The 24,588-nt window shown below is 30.4% G+C and overlaps 3 protein-coding genes across 8 annotated transcripts; 2 read left to right on the top strand and 1 right to left on the bottom strand.

Moving 5' to 3' along the window:
• Positions 1–158: 158 nt before the first annotated feature.
• Positions 159–9,972, top strand: LOC138184829 (ras-related protein Rab-8A-like). Of its 3 annotated transcripts, XR_011174616.1 has the most exons (6): positions 165–369; positions 1,210–1,270; positions 5,148–5,286; positions 5,470–5,673; positions 6,418–8,532; positions 8,692–9,972. XR_011174616.1 is itself a non-coding variant. In XM_069124795.1 (5 exons), the coding sequence occupies exons 1-5, from the start codon at positions 246–248 to the stop codon at positions 6,420–6,422; spliced, it is 594 nt and encodes a 197-aa protein (XP_068980896.1). In that variant the 5' UTR covers positions 159–245; the 3' UTR covers positions 6,423–9,972. The 3 variants fall into 3 exon arrangements, 2 of the variants coding, with proteins under 2 accessions (XP_068980896.1, XP_068979684.1); XM_069124795.1 differs by having other exon boundaries at positions 159–369; positions 5,470–5,734; positions 6,418–9,972; XM_069123583.1 differs by having other exon boundaries at positions 6,418–9,972.
• Positions 9,973–13,361: 3,389 nt separating this feature from the next.
• Positions 13,362–20,584, top strand: LOC138182939 (SH3 domain-containing kinase-binding protein 1). 4 transcript variants are annotated; one of them, XM_069122310.1, is made up of 9 exons: positions 13,362–13,711; positions 14,423–14,639; positions 14,789–15,214; positions 15,317–15,521; positions 15,634–15,968; positions 16,067–16,168; positions 16,315–16,412; positions 16,498–16,687; positions 16,828–19,316. In XM_069122310.1, exons 2-9 carry the CDS (start codon positions 14,481–14,483, stop codon positions 16,927–16,929), a joined length of 1,617 nt encoding a protein of 538 aa, XP_068978411.1. In that variant the 5' UTR covers positions 13,362–13,711; positions 14,423–14,480; the 3' UTR covers positions 16,930–19,316. The 4 variants fall into 4 exon arrangements, with proteins under 4 accessions (XP_068978411.1, XP_068977621.1, XP_068976776.1 ...); XM_069121520.1 differs by lacking the exon at positions 13,362–13,711 and adding an exon at positions 13,752–13,885; XM_069120675.1 differs by lacking the exon at positions 13,362–13,711 and adding an exon at positions 13,952–14,309.
• Positions 20,585–21,792: 1,208 nt separating this feature from the next.
• Positions 21,793–24,490, bottom strand: LOC138179869 (uncharacterized). Its single transcript, XM_069113078.1, has 4 exons — positions 23,807–24,490; positions 22,764–22,910; positions 22,445–22,675; positions 21,793–22,229 (listed from the first exon to the last, which is right to left on the bottom strand). The coding sequence occupies exons 1-4, from the start codon at positions 24,048–24,050 to the stop codon at positions 22,042–22,044; spliced, it is 810 nt and encodes a 269-aa protein (XP_068969179.1). The 5' UTR covers positions 24,051–24,490; the 3' UTR covers positions 21,793–22,041.
• Between the last annotated feature and the right edge of the window lie 98 nt (positions 24,491–24,588).

The raw sequence follows: 24,588 nt of genomic DNA, 5'->3' as shown, positions 1-24,588 counted from the left end.
TAGATCAGCGAAAATGCAAGGAGAAAAGATCCTTTTCAATCGTAGCGTAATATTGTACGCATTTTCCTTTGGGTCAAAGGTTGTCGCGCATGACCAACGTGAAATTGCAATTGTGAGAGCAGCTTTAACGGCACGAAGAAAAGCGCAGGCTTCGAATCGATCCTCCACCCCCAAAGTATCCAAAGAACAACCGCCGGCCGACGACTCTCTTGTCAACTCAACAACAGTTCAGTTCGAAAGCAAACATGGCGCTTGATTTCGCAGCCACTTACAAGGTTCTGGTGCTAGGTGACTCGAACGTTGGAAAAACTTGCATCGTGCACCGTTATTGTGACGAACGTTACTACGATACTTATATATCAACGATAGGTGAGACGCATCGTCGAAATCCTTGCGTATTACGTTCGTGTTCGATATATGCTTCGACGGTTAAGAATTAATAAGCTGATGGATCGCTGTAAAACAAGCTGTTTACGATAGTTTTATGAAGCTATTGCGACTACCAATCGAATTGATAACACCGATGATAATGAAAATACAGTGATTCCAAGTTAGAGGAAAGAATGGACCGCAATGATGTTATATTTCGATCCTTCAGCTGTAGAGCTTGTTGACAAGTACATATTCTTACTTTCTAGACAATTTTGTTGCCGAAAAATCTATTTATGGTTACCTTTAGCAATATAATATGTTCTTACGTATAACGGTTCCATGGAGTTTTATTTCACATTCACATTCTATTTATATTTGCAATAGATATTCAACATTCAAATTTAGATATTTATGTATTTATTTTCGCGTCTGCTTGCATTTGCTTAAGAAAAGAAACGATAAGCGAAATAATTTTATTGGAAAAATTATCACGATAAAGCGATATTTTAGAAAATAACTGTTTAATGACATCAATCAGCTGATTGCAGGGAAACGAGTCTTCCCCAATAAGAATCTTTAATATATATAATATGAATGAAGTTGTTTTATCACTTTTATTATAATGGGGTGAAATTTGTATGATTTATTAGAACATACAGTATAAAGTTAAAATTTGAAAATTGGTATCTTTTTTTTTGTCAATATTGCTAACGGGACATTTTCCTTATAGTTACGTAGATCATTTTTGTTATACGAATTTCATAAATAATTTTGACTAATACATACTTAGTAAAGTAAAAGTCTGTTTTGTGGTTTTTAAGAATAATGAATCAACAGGTATCGATTTCAAGCAAAAAATAATTAACTTGGATGGAACGCCAATTAAACTTCAAATTTGGTGAGTTTCATATTTTTATTTATCCTATTTGTTATGTAAATATTATGTGAATTGTATGAAACGCGCGTATATTTATATTTTTATGTTCCGAAATATAAATATAACGTGCTTTCTATTAAAATCAATTGATAAAATTAATTCATCGATAAAAGTCAATGAATTTATGTGCTCCATTACATTATCGTGATATTTTTAATCCTTATAACATATAATATAAAGGTTAAATCTTTTATTATAAATGTATTACTCCTAGTCATAAACATAGTATATAAATATAACTTTTTATTCTGTAAATATAAAATTATATATAAAAATTAATATTATTAAGACCGCTAATAGCATAAAAGTGTTTGAATTATTGAAACAGCAGTAAAACAATGTAGTGCAAATTTGTATATCCCATTTTCTGCACATGTATGTACGTATATATGTAATTTCGTTTTATTTCGAATTACGAAAGAATTTACACTGATATTATAATGAAATATGATATATATATATATATCCATTCGAGAATTCTGCACACTTATATGTAATATAATTGTTTAATTTTCTATTTTATTGTAATTTTATATTCTACAATAACACATATTGATAATTGATATTAATTGTGAGGGTAAGGGAAAAGAAAATCAAAGGATATTCTGTAAATAATATACAAGACTTTGCTTTTGTTAATCTCCGTAAAATAGTATAGTTATGTTAAGTACGAGAGTCGACTGTTAAGCAATGCACACTCGTCTGTATCTCAAGAACGAAAGTTCTTCCGAAATGAAACAAAAAGGAAATGAAAGATGGAAAATGGAGCAATTCATCAGCTACAAAATACCATATTTCCTTTTCAATATGATTGAACGATCAAACGAACTTACCTGTTAGTGAAGTCCAATCGTAATTACATATCTGAAGAGCTTCGTTCGAAAAGATTACACGTCGTTCCGTTTACGTTCTCTAGATGTCACAACATTGCCTAAACGAAAGTGACTTATTCTTATTACATGTATTACATAATAAGTTCGTTTGATCCTCTATGTCTCGTTCTCCAGATTATAGTTGTTCAGACAGTAACTTTAAAATTTATTCTTTCTTTCTTTTTATTATCATTATTTATTTAATATGAGTTTTTGCATTCCTCTTTGGTCATAGTCCTCATTTGAATATCACAAGTCTTACAAAAATAATTATATGTATATATATATTTCTTTTTTGAGCTTCTCTTATCCTATTAAGCTCTAGAGATCGCCGTATGGCGTGTCGAGTGCGCTGAGAAGATTTTTGTATCAACTTCATCTTCCTCTCAGGCTTATCCAAAGAGGATAAAAGTTTGGATAAAGATTTGGATAAAGGTAGCAATTATTCTGTAAGTGTTTAGTTTTCCCTAAATACACGAATAAAGTAGACGCCACACATGGTTCAGACTTCTCTGCGAACATTGGAAGACTAAGTATTGGTTACTGAAACGACCTGGTGCCGAGGATTTTATTAATTCTAGAGACTAGAGCATTTTTTTCAGCAACCTGCCCGATTATATCTCCAATATTATTGACTTTGATGCTGCTTAACTATGAGCCGTGCATAATACTATTAGTATCGCTGTTTTCTACAATAGTTTTTTCAACGTTAAGTCGTCTAATGAGTGCAGATCCTGCATATACTTCAATACGAGTGATGTATCCCATGTAAAATTGTATTTCGACCTAGATATCTTTTTTTCTTTTATTTATTTATTTTTAATTCACGAGTCTGTTGTCCTCTCCAATATTGTTTTGCGTAATTAGAGAGATCGGTGATCTGTGTGAATTCAGTATGCCGTATCGCCTCTTTCTCGTATCACATGTTTTGTTTTTGGTTTGAAGAGTTCTAGATATTTTTCTCTACAGAATTTTTCCCACGGGCAGAATGACGCCTCGTACTGTCCCAACGAAAAGTCAGGCTAACATTGTTTTTATAGTTTGACTCGGTATACCGTCGCTTACGAAGGCTCGGCCGATAATTTCCCTGCCATCATGGTTAAGTGAGCCGCTCTCGAACTGTTTTACACGGTCACAATAATAGTTTTGGATCGGATTCTTGGAAAGAATCAGATCTGCTGTGAGGAGAGACTCAAAGGATACCACAAACGCTATCTTGTTTAATCTCTATCGTTGTTCTTAAAATTAGAGCAAATGGTGAAATTCGCAAATCCTTCGTTGTATTGATATAATGACACGATGAATGGCATGGCGATGAATTTCCATCGACGTAATGTTTTCCGCGGTTAAAAACTTCCCATCCATATTCAGTCTCGCTCTAAGCGATACTGTGTCGAGTAAATTTATCGAGATATTTGGCATGTTTAATAAAGAATGTAGCTGCAAGATGAGTGCTCACACGGGGCTGTAACTCTTCTCGTTCTCGAGATACAGGGGAGCGTTCTTATCAGTGTTACTTATCAGCCGACTCTCGTTATTTACCTAACTATTATAGCATTTTGTGTTGATATGAAAGCATTGTAGTAACATTGTAGTGTAACATCGAAATTCGTATACGGAAATCTGTAAATTTAATAATCTCTAAATTGAAAATTTTAACTGAGATAGATTATTATGTTTTGTTATTATGCTTAAATAATATTAAATTATCTTTTACATATGTGTAAGGGTATTCCTCTCGAAAGAAATTTTATTAAATTATGTTGGACTATTTGCATGGTTTAAACTAAAATCTATAAATCGGAATTTTTATAAAAATGATATTAATTGGGTATTTTTAAATACCGACTGCTATAGCCATAACTTATCAACTATTATTTGTTATTGTTAATTAGCTTAAGTGATCCTACGTAAATTTTTCCATACCTGTGATTATCTTTTTCAAATATGTCACTTTTATTCAGGACGATAATAGATATGAAGGACCATCTTTTACAATCGACATTGCAAATCGAAAAAGTGACGAACTCGACAGATTGTTATCACATTTGGATTTTCTACGATTTTTGAAATTTTTTTAAGCAACATATTTGAAACTTCTATCTCGTACTACATATACACGCTAAAATATATACGTGAAAACATACACGTTAAAATGTATATCCGAGTTGGATATACATATGTATAAATCAATCCAACTGCTAATTCTAGAGTAACATATCTAGAAATATATAGTCATTTTCAAGGACTGCAAGTTCAAGCAACCTATAATTGGTTGTAACACATTCACGGATACATCGAATACAGTACTCTATGGCATAACGTTAACACATTGTTGACCAGCTACTTTACTGACAAACTAACACAATAATTGATGATTATACTTTATTCCAAAATCAGTGCATATCAGCGACAATTTTGTTCAAAAAATTATGCGTGTCGTCGGTTATCTTTGTATTAAAATAAATTGATATACCAATAATAACAAGTTCCATTAACTTTATTTGTACACAATTTAATTATACTCATGTGGCCATACTCTGGCCGAGGCTGTGGAAGCGGATATTTTGCATTATACATTTGCAAAGAAATGAACGATAATTTACATAATATGTGTTCGTACCGTCTAATATTTTCTAACGTTTCCATACGACGGTTACATATAACCACCTTTACGTATGTTGGCATTGATTTTCACAAGATTTTATCGATGTAATCGCTTCTCATAATATTTTACTTGCCTCGCGAACTTCATACCTGTATTTTGCCACTTCTTACGTATTACTGTTTGCCATACTGCTCATCAATTTTCTATCGTTCATCGCTGCTTAACAATGTGTTAATAACAATGATAATCTACCGCAAAATATAAGCATTGCATACGCTAACTTATTATTATACGATTAATTGTTACTACACGATGTCTCTATCAATCACTATTATTAATATACTATCGACTTCTTAAGGGATACTGCTGGTCAAGAGCGATTTAGAGCGCTAACAACAGCTTATTATCGCGGTGCCATGGGTATCCTTCTGATGTATGACGTCACTAGCTTAGAAAGTTTCAATCATTTATCCTACTGGCTACGAAATATTCAAGAAGTAAGAATACGAGATAATATTTCGTTAATAATCCTGTTTGCTGGAATACAAAGTAAAAAAAGAAAAGATAAAAAAGAAAAAATAGAAAAGAAAAGAAAAGAATAGAAACCACACAGTTTTACTTGAATTTCGATAGATATTTGATAAAAATGATGAAAACTCTTGAATGTTTTTTCTTTGCAGAACGCCTCGCCAGATGTAGTGAAGGTAGTTGCAGCAAACAAATGTGACGTTACCGCGCATAGGGCTGTTGATGCGGAAAGGGGGCAGAAAATAGCCGAGAATTTCGATATGCCTTTCTTCGAAGTGTCTTGTAAGGAAAATATAAACATCGAGGAAGCTTTCCTTACTTTAGCTAGAAGAATACGAGAGCAACGAGGACGTCGGGTATTGTTGTTCTTTTCAGTTATATACGTGCTTTTTGTCATATGTATAAAATATATTCAATGTACGTAAGTTTCATCGTTTAATTAACGATGAGAGGATTGAACGTGTTCCGTTATCGACGATTCGCGGAATTTCGAAATGTCTGTCGTTTTACGTTACTTTAGTAGGATTCGTTACATAAAAGAAGATAAAAAAATTTCTTTGCCTAATCTTACAAAATTCATACACAATCTCAGGACTATTTTATCTTGTTTACCTTTTTTCTTAATTAAAATGTAAACATTTTTATGATGCAAGTGATACCAGACAAGCGCATGTGGTCTTATTTATATCGTTTGAAACTATATTAAAGTTACGGAAACGGTAGAAAAATAAAGGGAAAAGAAGAACATATGATAAAAACTAAATATCAATTCATTTACAAAAAACGAGTTGGACACATTTGATGGGCTAGATGAATACGAGTTAAATTCTCCCCTTAGATTTCATTTCTTCACATCGTACTACACGATGTACTGAAATTAAAAGTGAATCGAATTTATTTTCCAAATTGGAGGAAAGTATAGTATACGTTTTATTATGATTGCGAGTCATAGCTTTTAAATACAAGAAACGCGATGATCCGAATAATAATAATTGTATCGTGGTAGGAATTCACGTAAAATGCATCATATATGTATATATACGATTCGTTAGTTTTTAATTTAAATAAACGATATTTATAAACGAATTGTTGAATTTCAGGCTAGTTTGTTCGAAGCTTCCGAAAGGGAAGGAGCCAACAATATAGTTATGTCTGATGAACGGTCTCACGTCTCGGTTTCGGTCTCTGTCCCTTCCGCTGAACCTTGGAGGTGCGCATGTTAGTTGCTATAATTATGGAGAATAATATCGAGACACGATATACTTCGAATATCGATAAATACGAAGTATCTGCTCCGGACAAGATTTTATCTTTTATGGTTACGCACAAAAATAAAAGGAGGAGAAGTGCGTTATTTCAATATATGTAAGTGTAGGATAAACTCTGGTAAGTTCGTGATAACCTCAACATTTTTCTATTAGCTGTTAACATTCGCGTACTTTGTAGCCGAATCAAGGGCGTAACAGTCTACCAATTTAATCTATTAACAGCGTTTTTGCAACTATTTAATTTTGTGTACAGTGTACATATTTATTTGAGCTTTATTGTCGTAACTAATAGCGTACATTACATAGGGAAAGATCGTTTGTTCCTGACAATGTAGCGGTGCATCGAGAACGTGCTATCAACTAAAAGTAAGATTCATTTTACTGAAACTTATCGGTTTCGTGGTAATTACAAAAGAAATAAAAACTTGGTTACTATTACGTTTCTAATATTTTAGTTAGTTTCTAAAGCAGCAAATAAATGCTATATATATATGTGTAAACAAGTAGCATTAATTATATTAAAAGTTACACTAATATGCAATCCTCTTTTAGGACAAAGAAACACTCTGTTACCTCGTCACGCTGGTTTCAGTCAATTGATCTTTAGCACGATATAAACTAGAACACCGACGCTATGTGTTAATTGCTTATTTTACTAAATTGAAATTTAATTAAATTTCGAACGAATTAAATTTTGTGCTAGCGACGAGTGGAAAAGTATCACGAACTAAGCAGAGCTTATTTTACACATTATGCGATTTACAGCGATATGAACGAATTTGTCGAGTAAAATTTTACGAAAGGCAGGAGTCGCGAGCCTCGCAGAGGCAAGGCTAGAAGATGAGAAAGCAAGAGATAGAAAGAGATTTTTGTATCGAAGGCTAGATATTACATGTATGTCTACGGTGTAGCTAATGACTTGTCACTTGTCACAAATACTTCAAGCCATATTGCAAATATTATCGTGAATTTTGCACTATTCCTTTTCTAATGGTTTTAAAGCGCCGAACAAGTGATACAATTCGTTGGACGCATATATCGTTCGCGCTAATATTCACGTTAATATACGATTGTACGTACTGCGTATTAACGAGTAGAGCAACGCAAATCGTATACATAACAAGAGCACAATTATATATGTACTATGCTAAGCGTTATTGTTATTACTGAAAAGAGAGAGAGACTCGTACTTTACATCAACTTATGCCCTACTAAAAAGCCGATATGATTATTTCATTTTTGACAAATTATTGAAACAACCACAAATTAACTTTGATATACACGTGTACGATAGAGGAACCCATTTGCAATGACAATGTTTCCAACTGCAGTGAATAACGAACAGCTGTTCGCTGTTGTGAATCATCAGGGCAACTTTGAAAATGGTTGATATTGAAATTCGCGTGTGACTGTTTAAATAAAAGACGAAATAACATTGTGACATCTGTGGGTCGGTCACGATCGTTTCTCACGGGAGGAAACATAAGAAACACCCATCAAGCTTTTGTAATAATCAATAACGTTCATGTGAAATTAAAGAGGCTGAAGCACTTAATAAATTTGCGATAAAATATGTATGACGTTCGTTCATACTAACCAGCGAAACATACGGTGCAACTGTACAAGAAAAACGTTTTATAACATTTTAAACACAGTCCTATTATATTAAATATACTATGTTACAAATTGCTTCTTAGCAATAATTTTGCACAATTTTACTCATAAGTTTTACTGGAACTAACTGCTGATCTTTTATAACATAGTTGTAGTTTCAAAAGTTTCCAGAATTGTTTTTCTTCGCTCGTGCCACATTCAGTTGTGCGTTGTGCGGAAAATCGTACGTGAAAACTTGTTATCGTCGTTGATTCTCTGATTTAACGATTGATTAACCCTCGGATGCCAAAGCACACGACACCACAGCCAGTCATTTTTCTCCCATACACATACGTACGTATATACATAGTTTCTGGCCCCCGTTTCTTTCGTTGTTTTATTGATAGCAAAATTATATATTTATATATTATTAAAGGAATTAATATTTAACATTATTTACATATACTTATATAAAATTAAATTATATAGTATTTGTAACGCAATTTTTTCAAGGAATTTCCTTACTAGATAAGAACAGGAAGACACAAATAACAGAGCGAATGTCGTTCATAAATGTTTTGCATATTCATGAAAATTACGAAACTTACAAAACTATAAACCACGATATGCAACAACAATCAAGGACGCTATACAACTATCCAAACTATATGGAATAATGAAAATTATAAATACGTACAATTGTTTGATTTCGTCCGCAGTTCAAATCTGAAATGGCTCAATCACGATCGGCCGAGGGTTCAATCGAATTTATTTATAAATTACAAATAATACATTTGAAAGTCACATATATGCGCAACTATCGGATATTACAAGCAGCAAGCAGTACATATGTATAATATGTACTTACGAACATTTGGATAAACTCGCTTAACGTTCACACAAGGCCTAAAGAAACAGATATCGATGTTATTGATACAGTATCTTCCTGTTGCTTCGAGCATTCGCACGATCTCATTCGCGTAAGACGTAAGACATACATAGCTACTTCGTTTAAGCGTTTAATATCACAATCGCCACCATAAAACGGCACGCATGCAAAAAGATGTCGACATTGCCAACGCTATTAACCGAGGACCATTGCTTTTCCATTAACGAAGAAGCGTGTGTGATTTGTAATTGCATCGAAATCGGACATACCGACATACAGACGTTCGATGTACTTAAGGATTCGATTTCAAGGAAAAAAGATAGTCACTTTCTTGTACTTGAAATATATTAAGATTACGATCGAAAGGCTCATAACAATATCGGTTTACGATAAATAAATTGATGGAAATAAGTCATTTGTTTCTTTTTTTGTTTGTTGGCAAAGCTAAACATTAATAACACATTGCAACAATGAAGTCGAACAGTTCAAAAGTTGAGAGATTTATGACAAAACATATGTTCCTCATTTTCCAATTTGCCTATTCCCAGGCAAGAAAAAATAATAGTCTTTAATTTTTCTTTAATACATCTCAATTTTTTGATGACAAAATATTTGTTATATTACATAATCTTTATAAATGTATTTATAATTATATACCATAGAAACATCATATTTAATTAAATCGCGGAATTGCGCACCTCGTGGCAAGGATTTTTAACAACAGATTAATCTTCATTCGACACTGAGCATTTTTTACAATATCGCAATATACACTATTATCGTTGTAAGTTTCGCTGCTAACTACTAGAATACGTTATTATCTAAAAGTTTGACAAGAGTCGTTTTTGTTGAGTCGCACGATTATTGCAAAAGGTGTCCCACTTTGAATCTTTTAAAAATTATTACCAATTATCATTTCTTGCATTTATGGGACAATCTAAGATGAAAAATGAATCAGATGCATGTAACATGCAACAATATATAAAAGTTAATATATTTAAAATGTATTATCTGTTATAATATCTATTAGGTGAAACAAATCTTTGTTTAGATTCCATTTGTTTGGTTGTATCCAGAAAATATGAATCTGCATAAATATATAAAATATTCACAAACTAATAATCACCTTATTCGTTTTAACGTAAAGTGTAAACATGGGAATTGTATTCGAAATACAATACCTTTCAACTATCTCCCCCAAAACTGTTTCTTTGAATCTCTGCTCTTTTACTGAAATTTCCTATCACATTTTCTCGTGTCTCACCGCTGAATTGCCTTTTGATCTGAATCGTAAGAACAGTTGTATGGTATTAATTATTAACGACAGTATCAAATGTTTTTTCTCGAATGATTTGTGACGAAAACTAAAATACACTACTAAAATACACTACAATTTGAGAGGTTAGTTTTATTGGAAACAAATACAAATATAATTTAGTTAATTAATAGTCAATTAATAACTTTAAAAAGTACGATGTACATATTATTGAGCATGAAAGATGGTAAAGTTTGTCTGATCAAGTATTGATTTTTCGCATAGATTCTGCCTTTTACAATGTTCCGTAAGAAAAGATCTACAAGCGTTAAGTTGCATGACGTTCGATCGATGTCGTTACGTTGAGAAATCTAAATACGGGAAACTATATTCGCAATATTCGCAAGCCGTCATTTCTCTTTCTACTTGCAAGATAACGTACCTCAAACGTTATTCCCATGTTTCGACTTCGCGTCTATAAAGTGATTGACAAAATGCAGAATGTAAAGTACAGCTTTACTATGAAAACCGTTATTTTCGCGATTAATTAAAGAATGAATGCTCATTAGTTGAACATGCTTTTATTGATCGCATGTAAAGTTCACCTGTTTCCCAACTTTCGATTAATGCGACTTGATAATCACTATGAGAATACGTGGCGGATTCGATTCGTAGAGTTAACAATGAAATAATGTATAGGAAGTAGAGAACGAAAAATACATGTGTACGTGTCAGGTGTATGTATTGTAGCGCTTCGTTTGAACGCGTGCAAGCAAAAATGCATTTTAGGTGGCGATTTTAATTGTTACATTTATTCGCGTAGGATTGTACAGATAACGAGAAGGATTAACACCGAATAACGTTAATACGATTTATTCGAAATCGGTATTGTATTATTCTACGTGCAATAGCCAAGATATTCGTATGAACGATAGAATTATATGATATATATTTTAGAATAATGCATCAACTCATTGATATTTAATCGGTGTAGAAGCACGATAATAGCACGCGCAAGTATCGCATAATACTTCTATAGGTGCATATATATACAGTCATTGTCTTGACTTAAGATCACTATATTCCTCGTTTATGCTGTTAAAAACAAAATAAAGCCTTCGTTACGTCTACAAGCAATTAGATATAAAAAAGAAAAAATATGGAATAGAATATGTACACTTACGGAAACGAAGATTTGAAATCACGTGGAAACGAACGATGAAAACGATTAATGCGAAATTTAATAAATATTATGCCTTCAAAGCGCATGTACGGTTACGGTTTGATATATCGTCAAATTCATCGTTAAATTTCCAAAGTTGCTAACAAATTTGCCGCGTATGTCGAAATCAATGTTTTTCATTGTACATACATGCATACATACATGCATACATACATGCATATATACATACACATATACATGCATATATACATACATACATGCATACATACATGCATATATACATACACATATACATGCATATATACATACATACATACATACATGCTTACATACATACATGCTTACATACATAAATGCATACATATAAACAATAGAGAATGTAAAAGAATTCTTGTTGTAGATCGTTAAATTCGGTCATCGACCAATCAATCTTACACGTGTGCATGGTTTCTTCAGTTTTGTTTCTTCAATTATGTAAAATATCGTTCTACTTTATTATTCTTGAAGACGTCTGTTTGAATTAATCCAGAACGTTGCCCTCTTTTCAAATCTTAATTCCTTATAAGCTACTCGTTGTTAATATTTCCTGTTCTACACCTCTTATTTGTCCTATGTATAATATTGAAATTATAATACTCGCATTAATATTTGGAGTTACAATGGTGTGCAAGTTCCTAAGATAGAATTTCCATTTTATATACCAAAAGTAATATTTCAAACAATTTTAAGTAATATCATGTAACTATACAACAATGTTTGTTTGTCCCACTGCTTTCTTTTTTTCTTTTCTTGTACTTGTCATGTCCCTATACAAGGTATATTAATTAAAATTCGTTTAGAAATCGCTTTTACGATATAAACTGAAAAATTTATTTGATTTGGAAACCTTTGCCCGCCACTATATGTTTTCATTGCTTTATAAAACGGAAATTGTTTAATTATCTCTCTCGTATTTGAAAGCGAGAGTAACACACATGTAATTGGTCTAAGCCCGATGCAGATAAATAATGCGATATTATTACAATCTTATGGTGATGGGCGCGATACTGCGCTGTGCGCTTTGACAGATTTATATTTTCAATAATGCAATACACACGAGTATATTATTGAGAAATATAAGGTGTTCCAAAAATTTCTCTCCTTCTTTATCTGTATGTAAATAATTTTTCAGCAAAATACAAAATCGCTGATTTCTTTTAGTCCGAACATCCAAAGTTTGGTCAAAGTCAATAATTCACTTACGATAAATACAATCGCTTATATGTCCATATTTTGTTAGGAAATATATATTCCGAAAGAAAACCTTCCTCTTCGACTTCTTACGAAAATATCTTCCTCCTCAATTGGCTGAAATATTTATTTAAAGAAGGAATAAAAACAAAAAAGACAATTTTTACTCGTCACATAAAAATTCTTCTTTCTAAGATAAACTTTCTTTTATTGATGTCCATTTTAAAATAGTAATCTTTTTTTTATACACTTATTTGATATTTGCTATAAAGATTTCTTAAGATATTTAGGAACTAAAATAATAAAAAATAGAAGAACTGCTTTCAAAAAATATTTTGTCCATTCACTAAAAATTTAATCAATGAGAACATTTATTACACGTTTCCTTTATCAGTACACACCTTATTATTAGCGATAAGAATATCTCATATGTTTCGTTTGAACAGTTTGATCGATAATATTGGTCTACAATATATATATATACATTTATAATTTTTGAATTCATAGGAGCAACTGTGCAACTTAATATCTGATTCGATCATAAAATCGTACATATATACCCTTTATCTACGATTAAGAATTTCTTCAATACCTTTGCCAAATATCGTAAATATTTCAGTTGAAATTAGCTTCTACGGTAAAGTTTAGCTTACGCGTCCAAATCAAATTTGTTTTACCTATTGTATCAGATAACGTTACTATGTAACGTTTTATAAAATGACCTCGTTACATATGATTAAAACGTTAGATACATAGGAAACTTTGTATGCGCTCTGCGCATATCTGACTGATACGTGAGGATATTTATTATTAGTGGTAACCGATTTATATGAATCAGTCGCTTAAAAATATACAGCAAGGCATATAACTTTCTAGACGAATGTTCTCTTTTAAACACGTGTAAATACTCACGAGAAATGTGATAAGCATCGGTAGATAACCTACATCTACAGAAAGTGAAATATCTAGATCAATGGTAAATACATATGAAGCAACGATCATAATTCAGTTAACAGCGTCTTTTATGAATTACCAACGTGTTCGTACAATCTTGAACATCTCTTGGAGTAATGGCCTACTCATTGATGGGCTTTACACATAGCGAAAATGAATCATAAATTGCTTGGCGCGTTCTTTGAGTCAGCGATAGGTTAGCATGCGCACCTTACACTACACATAAATTGCATCTTGAAGTTCACTTGAGCTTGGAGTCCAAGATGGCCGCGATGACAGATATATCGAACTGTTAACCGAATATGGGATACGCCTAAATTTTCAGTTTACACCGACACATCTCTTAGACATTATAATACAATGAATATAATAAATACGTGCAGTGATATGAAAGGTGGAGGATGCACGAAGAACAAATGACTTTTACGGACGTGCAGTTTGTCTTAACTCATACGTATGCTACGTTCTGTGTTCAGTCTGCTTTTTCACAACGAGTAATTTGTTCATTTGCAACAAGAACTCGTTACAAGGAGAACGACTAAAGATTTCACACTCAACTGCCCACGTAAATAAATTAACCTATCAAACTTTTATTCGAGAAAAAGTGACTTAATTCGAGAGTTCGTATTCTGTCATTTATATGTCATTCGTGTGCTCTGTTTATCTACATCTACATGTAAATTTATATGTATCCTTGGTGTTTTTAGTGTAAATTAGTTTATATTTCTTGCAGATATAAGGTTGTGATATTTATGTGTTAAAATATTCAAGCTATTGTTAGAATAAAAAATATGGAGGCAATTGTAGAATATAACTATGAAGCACAAGAACCTGATGAATTAACTTTAAAGAAAGGAGACGTTATTACTGAAATTAAAGTGATGCTAGGTGGTTGGTGGGAAGGGACTTTAAGAGATAAGCGGGGCATGTTTCCTGATAATTTTGTCAAGGTAACTTTTCATTCTTTTAATATTAATATATTTTCTATATGGTGATTGTACAATATTTGAAAGATAAGATTTATATACATTTCCAATGTAGAAGAAATGTTGGTGTAAAATTTTTATACATTAATATAAATAATTACAATCAAATATAGGTATTGGAACCTTTATCAAGTGGAACGGTTGGAAGTACAGGAAGTGGAGGAAGCGAAGGAGCTGGTAGTGCTAAATCTGAAGATGTCTCCTTAAAAAATGGCGGATCTAAAAGACGATTTTGTAAAGTGCTTTTTAATTATGAACCATGTAATAAAGATGAACTAACTTTAGTACCCCAAGATTCTATAGAATTTTTGGGCGAAGTAGAAGAGGGATGGTGGAGAGGTAGACTTAAAGGCAGAGTTGGTGTTTTTCCATCAAATTTTGTTTCTCCTCCAGTTTATGAAGAATCTGATAAACACAAAGATCAAGAGAGCAGAAGGTTGTGTAAAGTACTTTTTCCTTATGAAGCTGCTAATATAGATGAATTGACATTAAATGAAGGAGATATAATAACTCTTCTATCTACAAATGCTTCTGATAAGGTATTGATTACTCAAATCGAGTATTATCTGTTTCTTATGAATAAGTTTTGAAAACTATAATTTGAGAGTATTCATGTCATGAGTATGAAAAATAACTTCTAGGGATGGTGGATAGGAGAATTAAATGGCCAAGTGGGCTTATTTCCTGATAATTTTGTTGAAGTAATAAATGTTCCATCTGATCATCAAGATCATGAGCAAAAACTTAAGGCATCTATGAAGTCCATTACAAAACATTCTCATCAAATGAAAAAGAATGGAAAAGTGCACACTAGAAAAAGTTTGGATGTAAAAGATCTACATGCAGGTATCTAATTTTTCATTCTAATTAGTTAACAAAAATCATATAAAATTTTAAACTATAAATAAAATCGTTTATTTTGCTATAACTTGTTGAAATTGTTATATTTTTACTACAGATGTAACTAAGAAAACCATATCAACAGGAGCATCTTCTACGACATCAACTTCTCCAGGAATTGGAGGAAGTGGTGGAGAAAGGAAAAATATAAGTGGACATTCAATTACCTCGAATTTAAAACGTCTTGTAACTGATGTTGGAACTAATAATGGTAATGGAAATACAAATATAGCTCTGGGTGAAGAATTAGATGGTGTAGAACGAGGAGAAGGTGCACCGCTTTCGCATTTAACAGCTTCTCGAGCTAAAGCACCCCATCGACGTCCACCTTCTTCACAACGTTTAAGACGCCACGTTACTGGACCACCAATTACCACAACCACTACGACACCTGTTAGTGTTCTTGGCTCTATTTTAGTTTTTAGTATATGTGTCGGTAATATCTAAAATGTTAGTACTTCTTAAAATATGTAATTTTCTATTCACAATAGGAAGATAACTTAGCAAACGGTAATGCAGACATTATATTAGAACAATTACGGGAAGAAGAACCTGAAGGATTGGCTGCAAAAGCAAGAAGAAAAGCACCTTGGGTAATTCCATTTATATATTTTATTTATGTACATATGTATCTTCCATATTCATCTATATACAAATTTTGTAATAATAAATATAATAATTTTCCATGATTATACTCGTATGAACACGTAATGTATTTTATGCTGACTATCGTTTCTAGGTAGAGGAATTAAAATTGAACCAGTTGGAAAGGAGAAAGATTGTGTCGGTGGATCGTATTGATAAATCCGAAGAAAAAAAAGAACGTCCCAGTTCACGGTAAAATTGCATTTTTCAATAAATGCTTATGATGGTACGAGTATTAAGTTTTTAATTTGTATATAATTTTCCAATTTTAATGTAGAGTATTGACAACGACAAATGTTGCTGATTGTATTAATAAATTGGAAGGGGAAAGTGAAGAAAGTAGACTGAAGGATAAAAGTCAAAACCAGAAATGTGACACATCTTCACATATTGAACAAATTTCATCTACTCCTGGGACTCCTCCTGCTTATGTTCCATTTGCACTTTACAATCAACTACTAGAAAGGGTGAGTATAGTAAGAGAGTTAGCTTAAAGTTATTAAATATTTTCCATGTATGTTTAATTCGTATTAATTTGTAATATTTTGTTCCACAAATATATATAATATTTATAATTACTAATTAAATTGAAAATTACACGAAACAGGTTGTTGCCTTAGAAGAAAAGCAAGCAATGTTACAACAAACAATGGGACAAATTTTGGAACAATTTGTACCTCCTGTCTCTTCAATCAACAGCCCTGATTAATCAACACAAATTCTACAGTATGTCTTTTCATGTAAAATGCTGCTAAAATCTCAATTTCATTTTCCATTATAAATATCGTCGAGCAGTAGTGTATACTTACTGTATAATTTTTAGAATTATTCATTCTAGTAGCGGCATTTTTAATTTGTTTCGCTAATGTGGTAACAGTATTTATTTAATTTGACTAAGTAAAATATTCCATATATCATTCCTTTCTTGAAGAAGCATTTTTTCAATTTACGTCAGTTTATCTTATTTCACTATAAGTATTTTATTTGTTACTTTCATATTACTTTTAATGACATCTCAAAGTTTCTAAAACATATGTAATATAAATTTTCCAAATCTTTCTATATCTATTAAAGGATTATTAGCTTCATTACTTAATTAAAGTAAAAATACAGTATATTTAGTAATGGATACCTGATATAGAGGATGAATCAATAAGAATTACCACCTGAAATAACTTGTTATCTCTTGACTTTATTAAAAAAATGGTTTAAACGAAATTTTTGTATTCGAGAAGATTTCAGCCAGATGAATATATTTCGATTTCTGATTTTCGATTTTAGAATGTTTTAAATGACACTGCATTTTTTATTAATATCCTGTTGTAATCTGTTTGAGAATTTGAATAATTGACCATCGATACGTTTCATAAATTTTCGTTTCATTTGAGAAACTCAAGGTCACTTTAATATTTCAAAAAATCAAAATACATTCATCTGGCCAGTCTTCTCAAATACACCAAATTTTATTTCAAACATTTTTTGATAAAGTTAATAGATAACGAGTCAGGTGGTAATACTTATTTATTCACCCTGTATACGTATATAGAGATTTATTTTAAAACATTTAAAACGTTTTAAAATTAATATGTATATCTTTCTAATATATTTCCTTAAACTGTATCTCAAAACTATAGGAGTATATTTGTACTTAAATTACTAAATCAGTAAAGACTATGCATTTTATATTTTCGTTGAAAAGCTGCCTCGCATTTATAACGTAATACTAATTACTTTTAAGTCCATTAAATAATTCAAGTGCCAATATATTTAATTTTCCTTTGCATAATTTTATAACTCTACCATAAAAACATTGATACTATTTAGTTTCCAGAAAAAATGCATTAACAAAGTATTAAATATACCTATTTAAAATGAAATAAGTTTAATATAACTTAAAATGGTGCTACATGATGAAATACTTGTGATACTTTATATCACGTATTATAATATGACTAAATGAGGCAGCAAACTATAAATAATAATTTTTATCCTATATGAAATAGAGTGACAAGATACATTAAAGCTCACTTAAAAAAACAAATTATATTAATAACTTTGTTCCATATAATCACAAAACTGTTGAATATTCCAAATCTTTTTATTTTTTTAAATGAAGGAAATTTTAAGTATAGAATGAGATGGTTAAGGATACGTGTATGAAATAAATACAAGCAAATCAATATTTAATTTTTTACATCAGTATTATCTAAAAAGAAAAAATAGCAGGTTTATAATATTTCCTCTGATTATAATCACATTATTTCAGATTATACGTTAGCTATGTGCAAATATGTAAATACCCAATATCGTAAATGAGTTGAAGAAAACAGTAAATTCTTATAGTAATTTGCAAATGAACTACTAAATATACAAAAATTCTAGTCTAAAACAAACAGATTGCAGTGATTAAAGGATTCAAGTGCCAGGGCCAATTAAACTAACACTGTCACTATAAATGTCGTTGTTAATAAGTATATCTTTCAAAAAGTAATGATTTCACTGTACTTCTCATCAGATTTATAGTAATTTTTGTCTCTTCCTTTTTCACAAAATTGTCCTAAAATTTAATAGATATAAATTTTTTCTAAATATTTTAATTTAATGAAAACTTAATAAACATTATGTTTTAATTACAATATCTTTATAATCCTTTTATTTGTAATATCTTCATTATATCTAGAACGTTAGTACTTTTATTGTCTGAAGATACTATTTTTGTAGTTTTCTTTTATATAGTTTACAGCTGATCTACAAATTATATCATTACATTTTGAATGATATCCAATGTAATATATAAATTAGAGTATTAGTATTGTACAAAATTTTTACACATTTCAGCTGAATGTAGCTTATTTAAATGGGATGTAATTATAAATAAGTGGGATGAAATAGTTATAAAATATAGAATACTTCTTTTGCATATGAGAAGAAAGACACTAGAAGATGTTAAATTTTGGCAGCTTTAGATTTATATGTACTTTTTTTGTTTGTTTATTTTTATATGAAATTTGTTTATTATCACGAACAATATTATTATTATTATTATTATTATTATTATTATTATTATTATTTTTATTATTATTATAGTTAATTGTCGTTAATTGTATACAGAATGCATATCTGTATTTGTTTACAGAATTTATATCAAGAACAATTTCATCTAGTAGAAGAATTTGTATAATTATGCCATGAGTAAAAAGTTTTCTCTGAAAATGTTTGCATGTAAGTCAGAAATTGCAAAATATTTACATGAATTATTACATGAACATTATAATTATCAGTGTGTTACAATTCATTGAAGAATTTTAGATTATGCTTATAATGCAATAGACCCTATCTGAAAATATCTTTCATGTAGCGTCTATCTCTAACTTCAATACAAAAGCACAAACTTGTTGCATAATAGGATTCAAAACATTGTTTTTATGTACGTATTTCTTAATAAATTGAGCTAACGTTTTACATTGATCATATTTAAATAAAATTGTTGTCATATGTTTCTCTGCAATATCTATTACTGTACATAAAGAGATAATGTATATTTTTATGTATTATATGAATATTGTGTTAAGTATATTTGATTTTTCACCCATTAGTCGAACAAGTGAAGTAAATGAATACAATGCAAAATAAATAACATTGAATTGGTAGTTTGATCTGGAAATTTGATTTCAACAGTTATACAAGCTACGAGTAATTTTCAAACTAGTATTTTTATTGTATATTCGCTAATTTTTATCTTGTTTTATATCTCTGTAAAAATATTTTTAAAAGGATATGGAAGAGTTATGTTACTTGTTATAATTTTACACAATCGATTTGATCTAAAAACAGCTTAGCATACTGACCACATTTCAGAAATGTTCAGTAATTGATATGACTCCATACAAAAAATATCATTAATAAATCCTTTTATACTTTTATATATTATCACAACTGAAAGATTAATGTAAGATTTTTATATAAAAAAACGTTTAAATTTTACAAAATGACAGGACTTCTATTTGCAAATCTAAATTTCATACATCATTGCAAATTAACGATATGTGACAATAATAGTCCTAAGCGAAAGCAAGAAAATTTTCCAAGTTCGTGCACAATATTAATAATATTTTATTATTATCACACAATAATTATTTTCAAGTCCATGATAAAATGAAGATTTGAATTATAGCTAAGTCAAATATATGTTCAAGTTACTAAATAATTACTTAAATACAATAACTTTGATAAAGAAAAACGTTGTCTTCCTTTAGTAACGAATATTATAGACTATATGTAGACTATTTACTACATTAATCGTCAAAACAACGATTTTTCAAATGGACTAACACCTGTATGGTATTAACATGCATTTTTTTTTATAAATGAAGCTGTAGATAGAAACTTGCTTACATATAAAATATTTTTAAATATATGATGCATCACACGCATTAAAAATGAGTATTTCCATTATTAACATACATATGCCGAAATGTTTTAGTCATTTATAGAATGCAAGTTAATTGTTTCAAATTAATTATGCATATATCATGTATCATGGAAGATAAATTTTTTTGGTATGACAAAGAAATCATGCTCTCTTTCTTACTATTATTATCATTATTATTATTATTGTTATTATTAATATTATTATTATTATTATTACTATTGTTATTATTATTATTATTATTATTATTATTATTATTATTATTGTCTACAATCTTTACTTTCTGTTTGAAGAATGTAAATGATAGCAAGTGATTTGTGAAGCAAAAGATTAGAATGCATGTTGTATTTTGTTTCATTTTTTAAATTCGGATTGTGTAATAATTTTGATGCGAGTATGGAAATGAGTAAGTAAAAATTATTTTATCTTGGCCGCTTAGTGTACATGCATATGAAATAATATATATAAAATTATACATAAAATTGCAGATTAAATAATATATATTTTCTTCTATCATAAATACAATACCGATTAAATATTTATTGATGGAGAATTTCAACATACATATATTAAGATAATTTACTATTCGAATGAAGTGTAGATATATATTATTTGAGTAACATGTTGGAACCCAATTTTTTTACTTTATTATTAATGCTTGTATTAAAGATTATTAAGCAATGAAACTTTGACATAATCAAATTGTTATTATTGCGATATATATATACATATGCACATGTATATATATTATTTCCGAACCCTATTAAACCACAAATAAAGTATCGATACATCTCAATGGTTGGTTTTAAGTCTTAAGTAATCAGCTTAGAAAGCATGTGATAGATAATAAGTAAATAATTGAAAGAAGCACAATTTTTAAAGGTATAACTCTAGAATTGTATACGTGTATATAATCAACAAAGAGTGAGAATTATGTTTTTTCTTTCATATCGATCATTTTCAGAGCAATTCAAATGTAAATAATTTGTTAGGAAAAACTTTTTTCTGCTAGTAATGAGTATCATACTTGTAACCACGTATTAAACTTATGTATATAATTAGTATTTGTGTTTTTAATGCATTAACTTATCCTTTTTATTTGATATGATTTCAACAACAAAGTAGTACAACTCATTGCTTTCTCTTTTGTACATTTTATACTCACAGTTATATTAATATCGGAATGTTACAAGTTCTAAGTAACTTAATAATTAACATTTTATTTTCTGATCAAAAGATACTTATTTAGAATATTCTTTAATAAGTAGTACATTCGAATGCGTGTATTAAAAGTATTTAAAGCATAATATATTATTTTATTTTAGCTTTTCACACATATATGTGTAGTTGAAACTGCTACCTATTAATATGTTTGCTTGTAAATTTCAGTTTCTAGCTATGCAAATATGAATAGATCGGTGAAATTTCACAGATAAAAGATAACACACTACCGCAAGGAACAACTTTCCAAAAAGGTCCAAGTTGTGATTGAGGTGGTTGTACCAGAGTGACACATCCTTTTGAATGCGATGGTTGTCCCCTTCCCCATGCTCGATAATTAAAACATAAGAGTGGTTCGTCTAAAAATCGTATAATATTTTTATTAATCATACCGTACATAAGTTTTTCAGAATTTATAAAGAAGCGAGATATCAAAGACTAGAATCCTTTTTAACTAATTTTTTCTGAACCGTAAGCATCATTTTCTAATTCTAAACAATAATTCAAAAAACTATGAATTTATGTAAACGTTATGTGGCAAAATTTTACCGTATACAAAGTTAAAATTAAATACCAAATTCGTTCATCCAAAATTTTCCATTCCCACGGTTACTGAGTCCGACAAAAGTAGGTGTGTTTGGCGAAATATATTTTGCAAGCCCGTTAGTACGTTCCTCGCTGATTATGTGAGCCAGCGATGCATTTATTTTTTGGCAAGTTATTCGTGCTTGGCTGTAATTCAAGTTATCGCTCGAAAATACAAATATCCCTGTCCTAGGAACGCAGACCAGTGTGAAGCTAGAACCTACAATAAAAATAATTTGTATAAATTCCTGTTACTTGCGACATGTCGATACTTTTATTTTTTACTATTTTTTATTTTTTTTTTTTACCAGTTGGTATGGAGCTGGGATACGTGCTATAATATTTATAATTCTTATCCTTCACAAGCGTAGTAAAATTGTAAATCTCAGGACATTGAAGCGCTTGGCATATTTTCCTCGTTGTTTTACTTTTATTCTGAACGCCAATATCCAATTCTATGTGAACAGAAACAAAACTCTGGCACGCAGTTTTATATTATTGCCGATAGACTGCTGATATTCATGCAATTCACATTTTTATAAACGCAGCTAAAGAAAAATCTAGACAGGAATTTCTTTAATTCACCAAGATCAAATATAACGAATATTATTTGAATATTTCATATATTTATACGTATTACGTGCATTCTGTGTATTTTTCGTTTGTATCCTGAAATTTCACATACGGTGACCGATCAAAGACCGGTATTAATATTTAGTATAGATGAAATTTTCCAAAGAAATGCTGTATAAATCTGTCTAAAACTTGATTCTTCGTACGTGTGACACATCTTTTTATGACAGGTACGTGTATAACTTCCAGACTGAAATACATGCCTATTCAGTATCGTTAAGCATACATGCATACGATAAAAATGAAAGACAGATAACAAACTGTTTTTTGGCGAAACATAAGATACAAATTATAGTATAATTAATAGCAGAATCGATTGTAGAATCGTTTTGCAAAAGCAAAAGAAAAAAACAATAAAATAATCTAGAAGCTATATAAGAATTGATATAGGAATTAGAATGAGAACGAAAATTTCGATTCATTGTAACAATTATTCGGATAATAAAAGTTCTACGTGAGCATTTGAGGAAACAGAATCGAAATCGTAATTGTTTTCAATCCTTGATAGAGTTATATTTTACGAAAGATTTCGTTTAATAAAGAATCGCACTTTTTCAGGAATTTACACAAGACCCTACTTAGAATGTACTATTCCATGTCACAATACTTTTATTTGTCACTGTAAATGCATAAACATACACAGTCGTCTAACTATTGATCACCGATCGAACACCGTGGAACATTACGATACGTTTCCAATCTGCGTCTTTCGTCTTACCATAGTCATCGTCTAAACCATAATTAAATGCCAAAGCCTTCTTCACCGAAGCGAACTTCCTGCACTCGTTCACATTTTGCACCGTTTTCCTTGAGAGTATTAACTGATTCGAACGGGCGTTAGATTTCATTAATTTGTAGTATGGTAACTGTCGTGAATTAATTTCACAGCAATTATCGCATGTAATTAAGTGTAATCCTAAACACGCTATCAAGTATGTCAGAATTACAATTAACTTTTCCATTTTTTAATTCACTGAAGAATCTTATTCGATTGAATGTTTACTTGAAAATGCATGATCTTTTTTGTACAACTGGGATACTCTTGGATAATCGGGAGACACAGACCGACGGACAAAGCAATTAACCTGTACGTCGACGCGATATGCACACAATAGAAACGGAATTTCGATTTATGCAGTCAATAGATTTCGAAGTTTTACTAGACTTTATGAAGATGATGAATTCGATTGAAAGGACGTCGACGTTTAACTAAAGGAAGGAAATGATCTTTGGAGAATGGGCTTTCCATGATCGTGAAATAACGTAATTAATTATTATTATTATTATTATTATTATTATTCGAAACAATCGATAAAATTACGAGCGATGTTATAACAATCAAACGATGAGGTATTTTCTACGAAATATCGTGAATTATTTCGTTAACAGTTCTATTTTAACTCGTTATAGAATATATCGCCAACAAGAACAGGTACTCTTTGGTATCTAATACACGTATTCGACCGTTACTGTACGCCAAACTATCAAAACGTCGAATAA

The sequence above is a fragment of the Bombus flavifrons genome, chromosome 1, assembly GCF_040668555.2.
Source record: "Bombus flavifrons isolate JBK064 chromosome 1, iyBomFlav1_principal, whole genome shotgun sequence".
NCBI classification, from domain to species: domain Eukaryota; kingdom Metazoa; phylum Arthropoda; class Insecta; order Hymenoptera; family Apidae; genus Bombus; species Bombus flavifrons.
This window is presented reverse-complemented; position numbering and strand designations above follow the sequence as displayed.

What these genes read in the sequence shown, in the direction of transcription:
- LOC138184829 (XM_069123583.1), top strand. Translation starts at nt 246, where the DNA reads ATGGCGCTTGATTTCGCAGCCACTTACAAGGTTCTGGTGCTAGGTGAC. An exon ending in CCAATTAAACTTCAAATTTG is followed by an intron (nt 1,271 to 5,147) that starts GTGAGTTTCATA and finishes CGACTTCTTAAG; the next exon opens with GGATACTGCTGGTCAAGAGC. An exon ending in GGCTACGAAATATTCAAGAA is followed by an intron (nt 5,287 to 5,469) that starts GTAAGAATACGA and finishes TTTTCTTTGCAG; the next exon opens with AACGCCTCGCCAGATGTAGT.
- LOC138182939 (XM_069119805.1), top strand. Translation starts at nt 14,481, where the DNA reads ATGGAGGCAATTGTAGAATATAACTATGAAGCACAAGAACCTGATGAA. An exon ending in CAAGAAGAAAAGCACCTTGG is followed by an intron (nt 16,169 to 16,314) that starts GTAATTCCATTT and finishes TATCGTTTCTAG; the next exon opens with GTAGAGGAATTAAAATTGAA. An exon ending in AAAGAACGTCCCAGTTCACG is followed by an intron (nt 16,413 to 16,497) that starts GTAAAATTGCAT and finishes ATTTTAATGTAG; the next exon opens with AGTATTGACAACGACAAATG.
- LOC138179869 (XM_069113078.1), bottom strand. Translation starts at nt 24,050, where the DNA reads ATGGAAAAGTTAATTGTAATTCTGACATACTTGATAGCGTGTTTAGGA. An exon ending in TGGTTTAGACGATGACTATG is followed by an intron (nt 22,911 to 23,806) that starts GTAAGACGAAAG and finishes CTGTTCACATAG; the next exon opens with AATTGGATATTGGCGTTCAG. An exon ending in TCCCAGCTCCATACCAACTG is followed by an intron (nt 22,676 to 22,763) that starts GTAAAAAAAAAA and finishes TTTTTATTGTAG; the next exon opens with GTTCTAGCTTCACACTGGTC.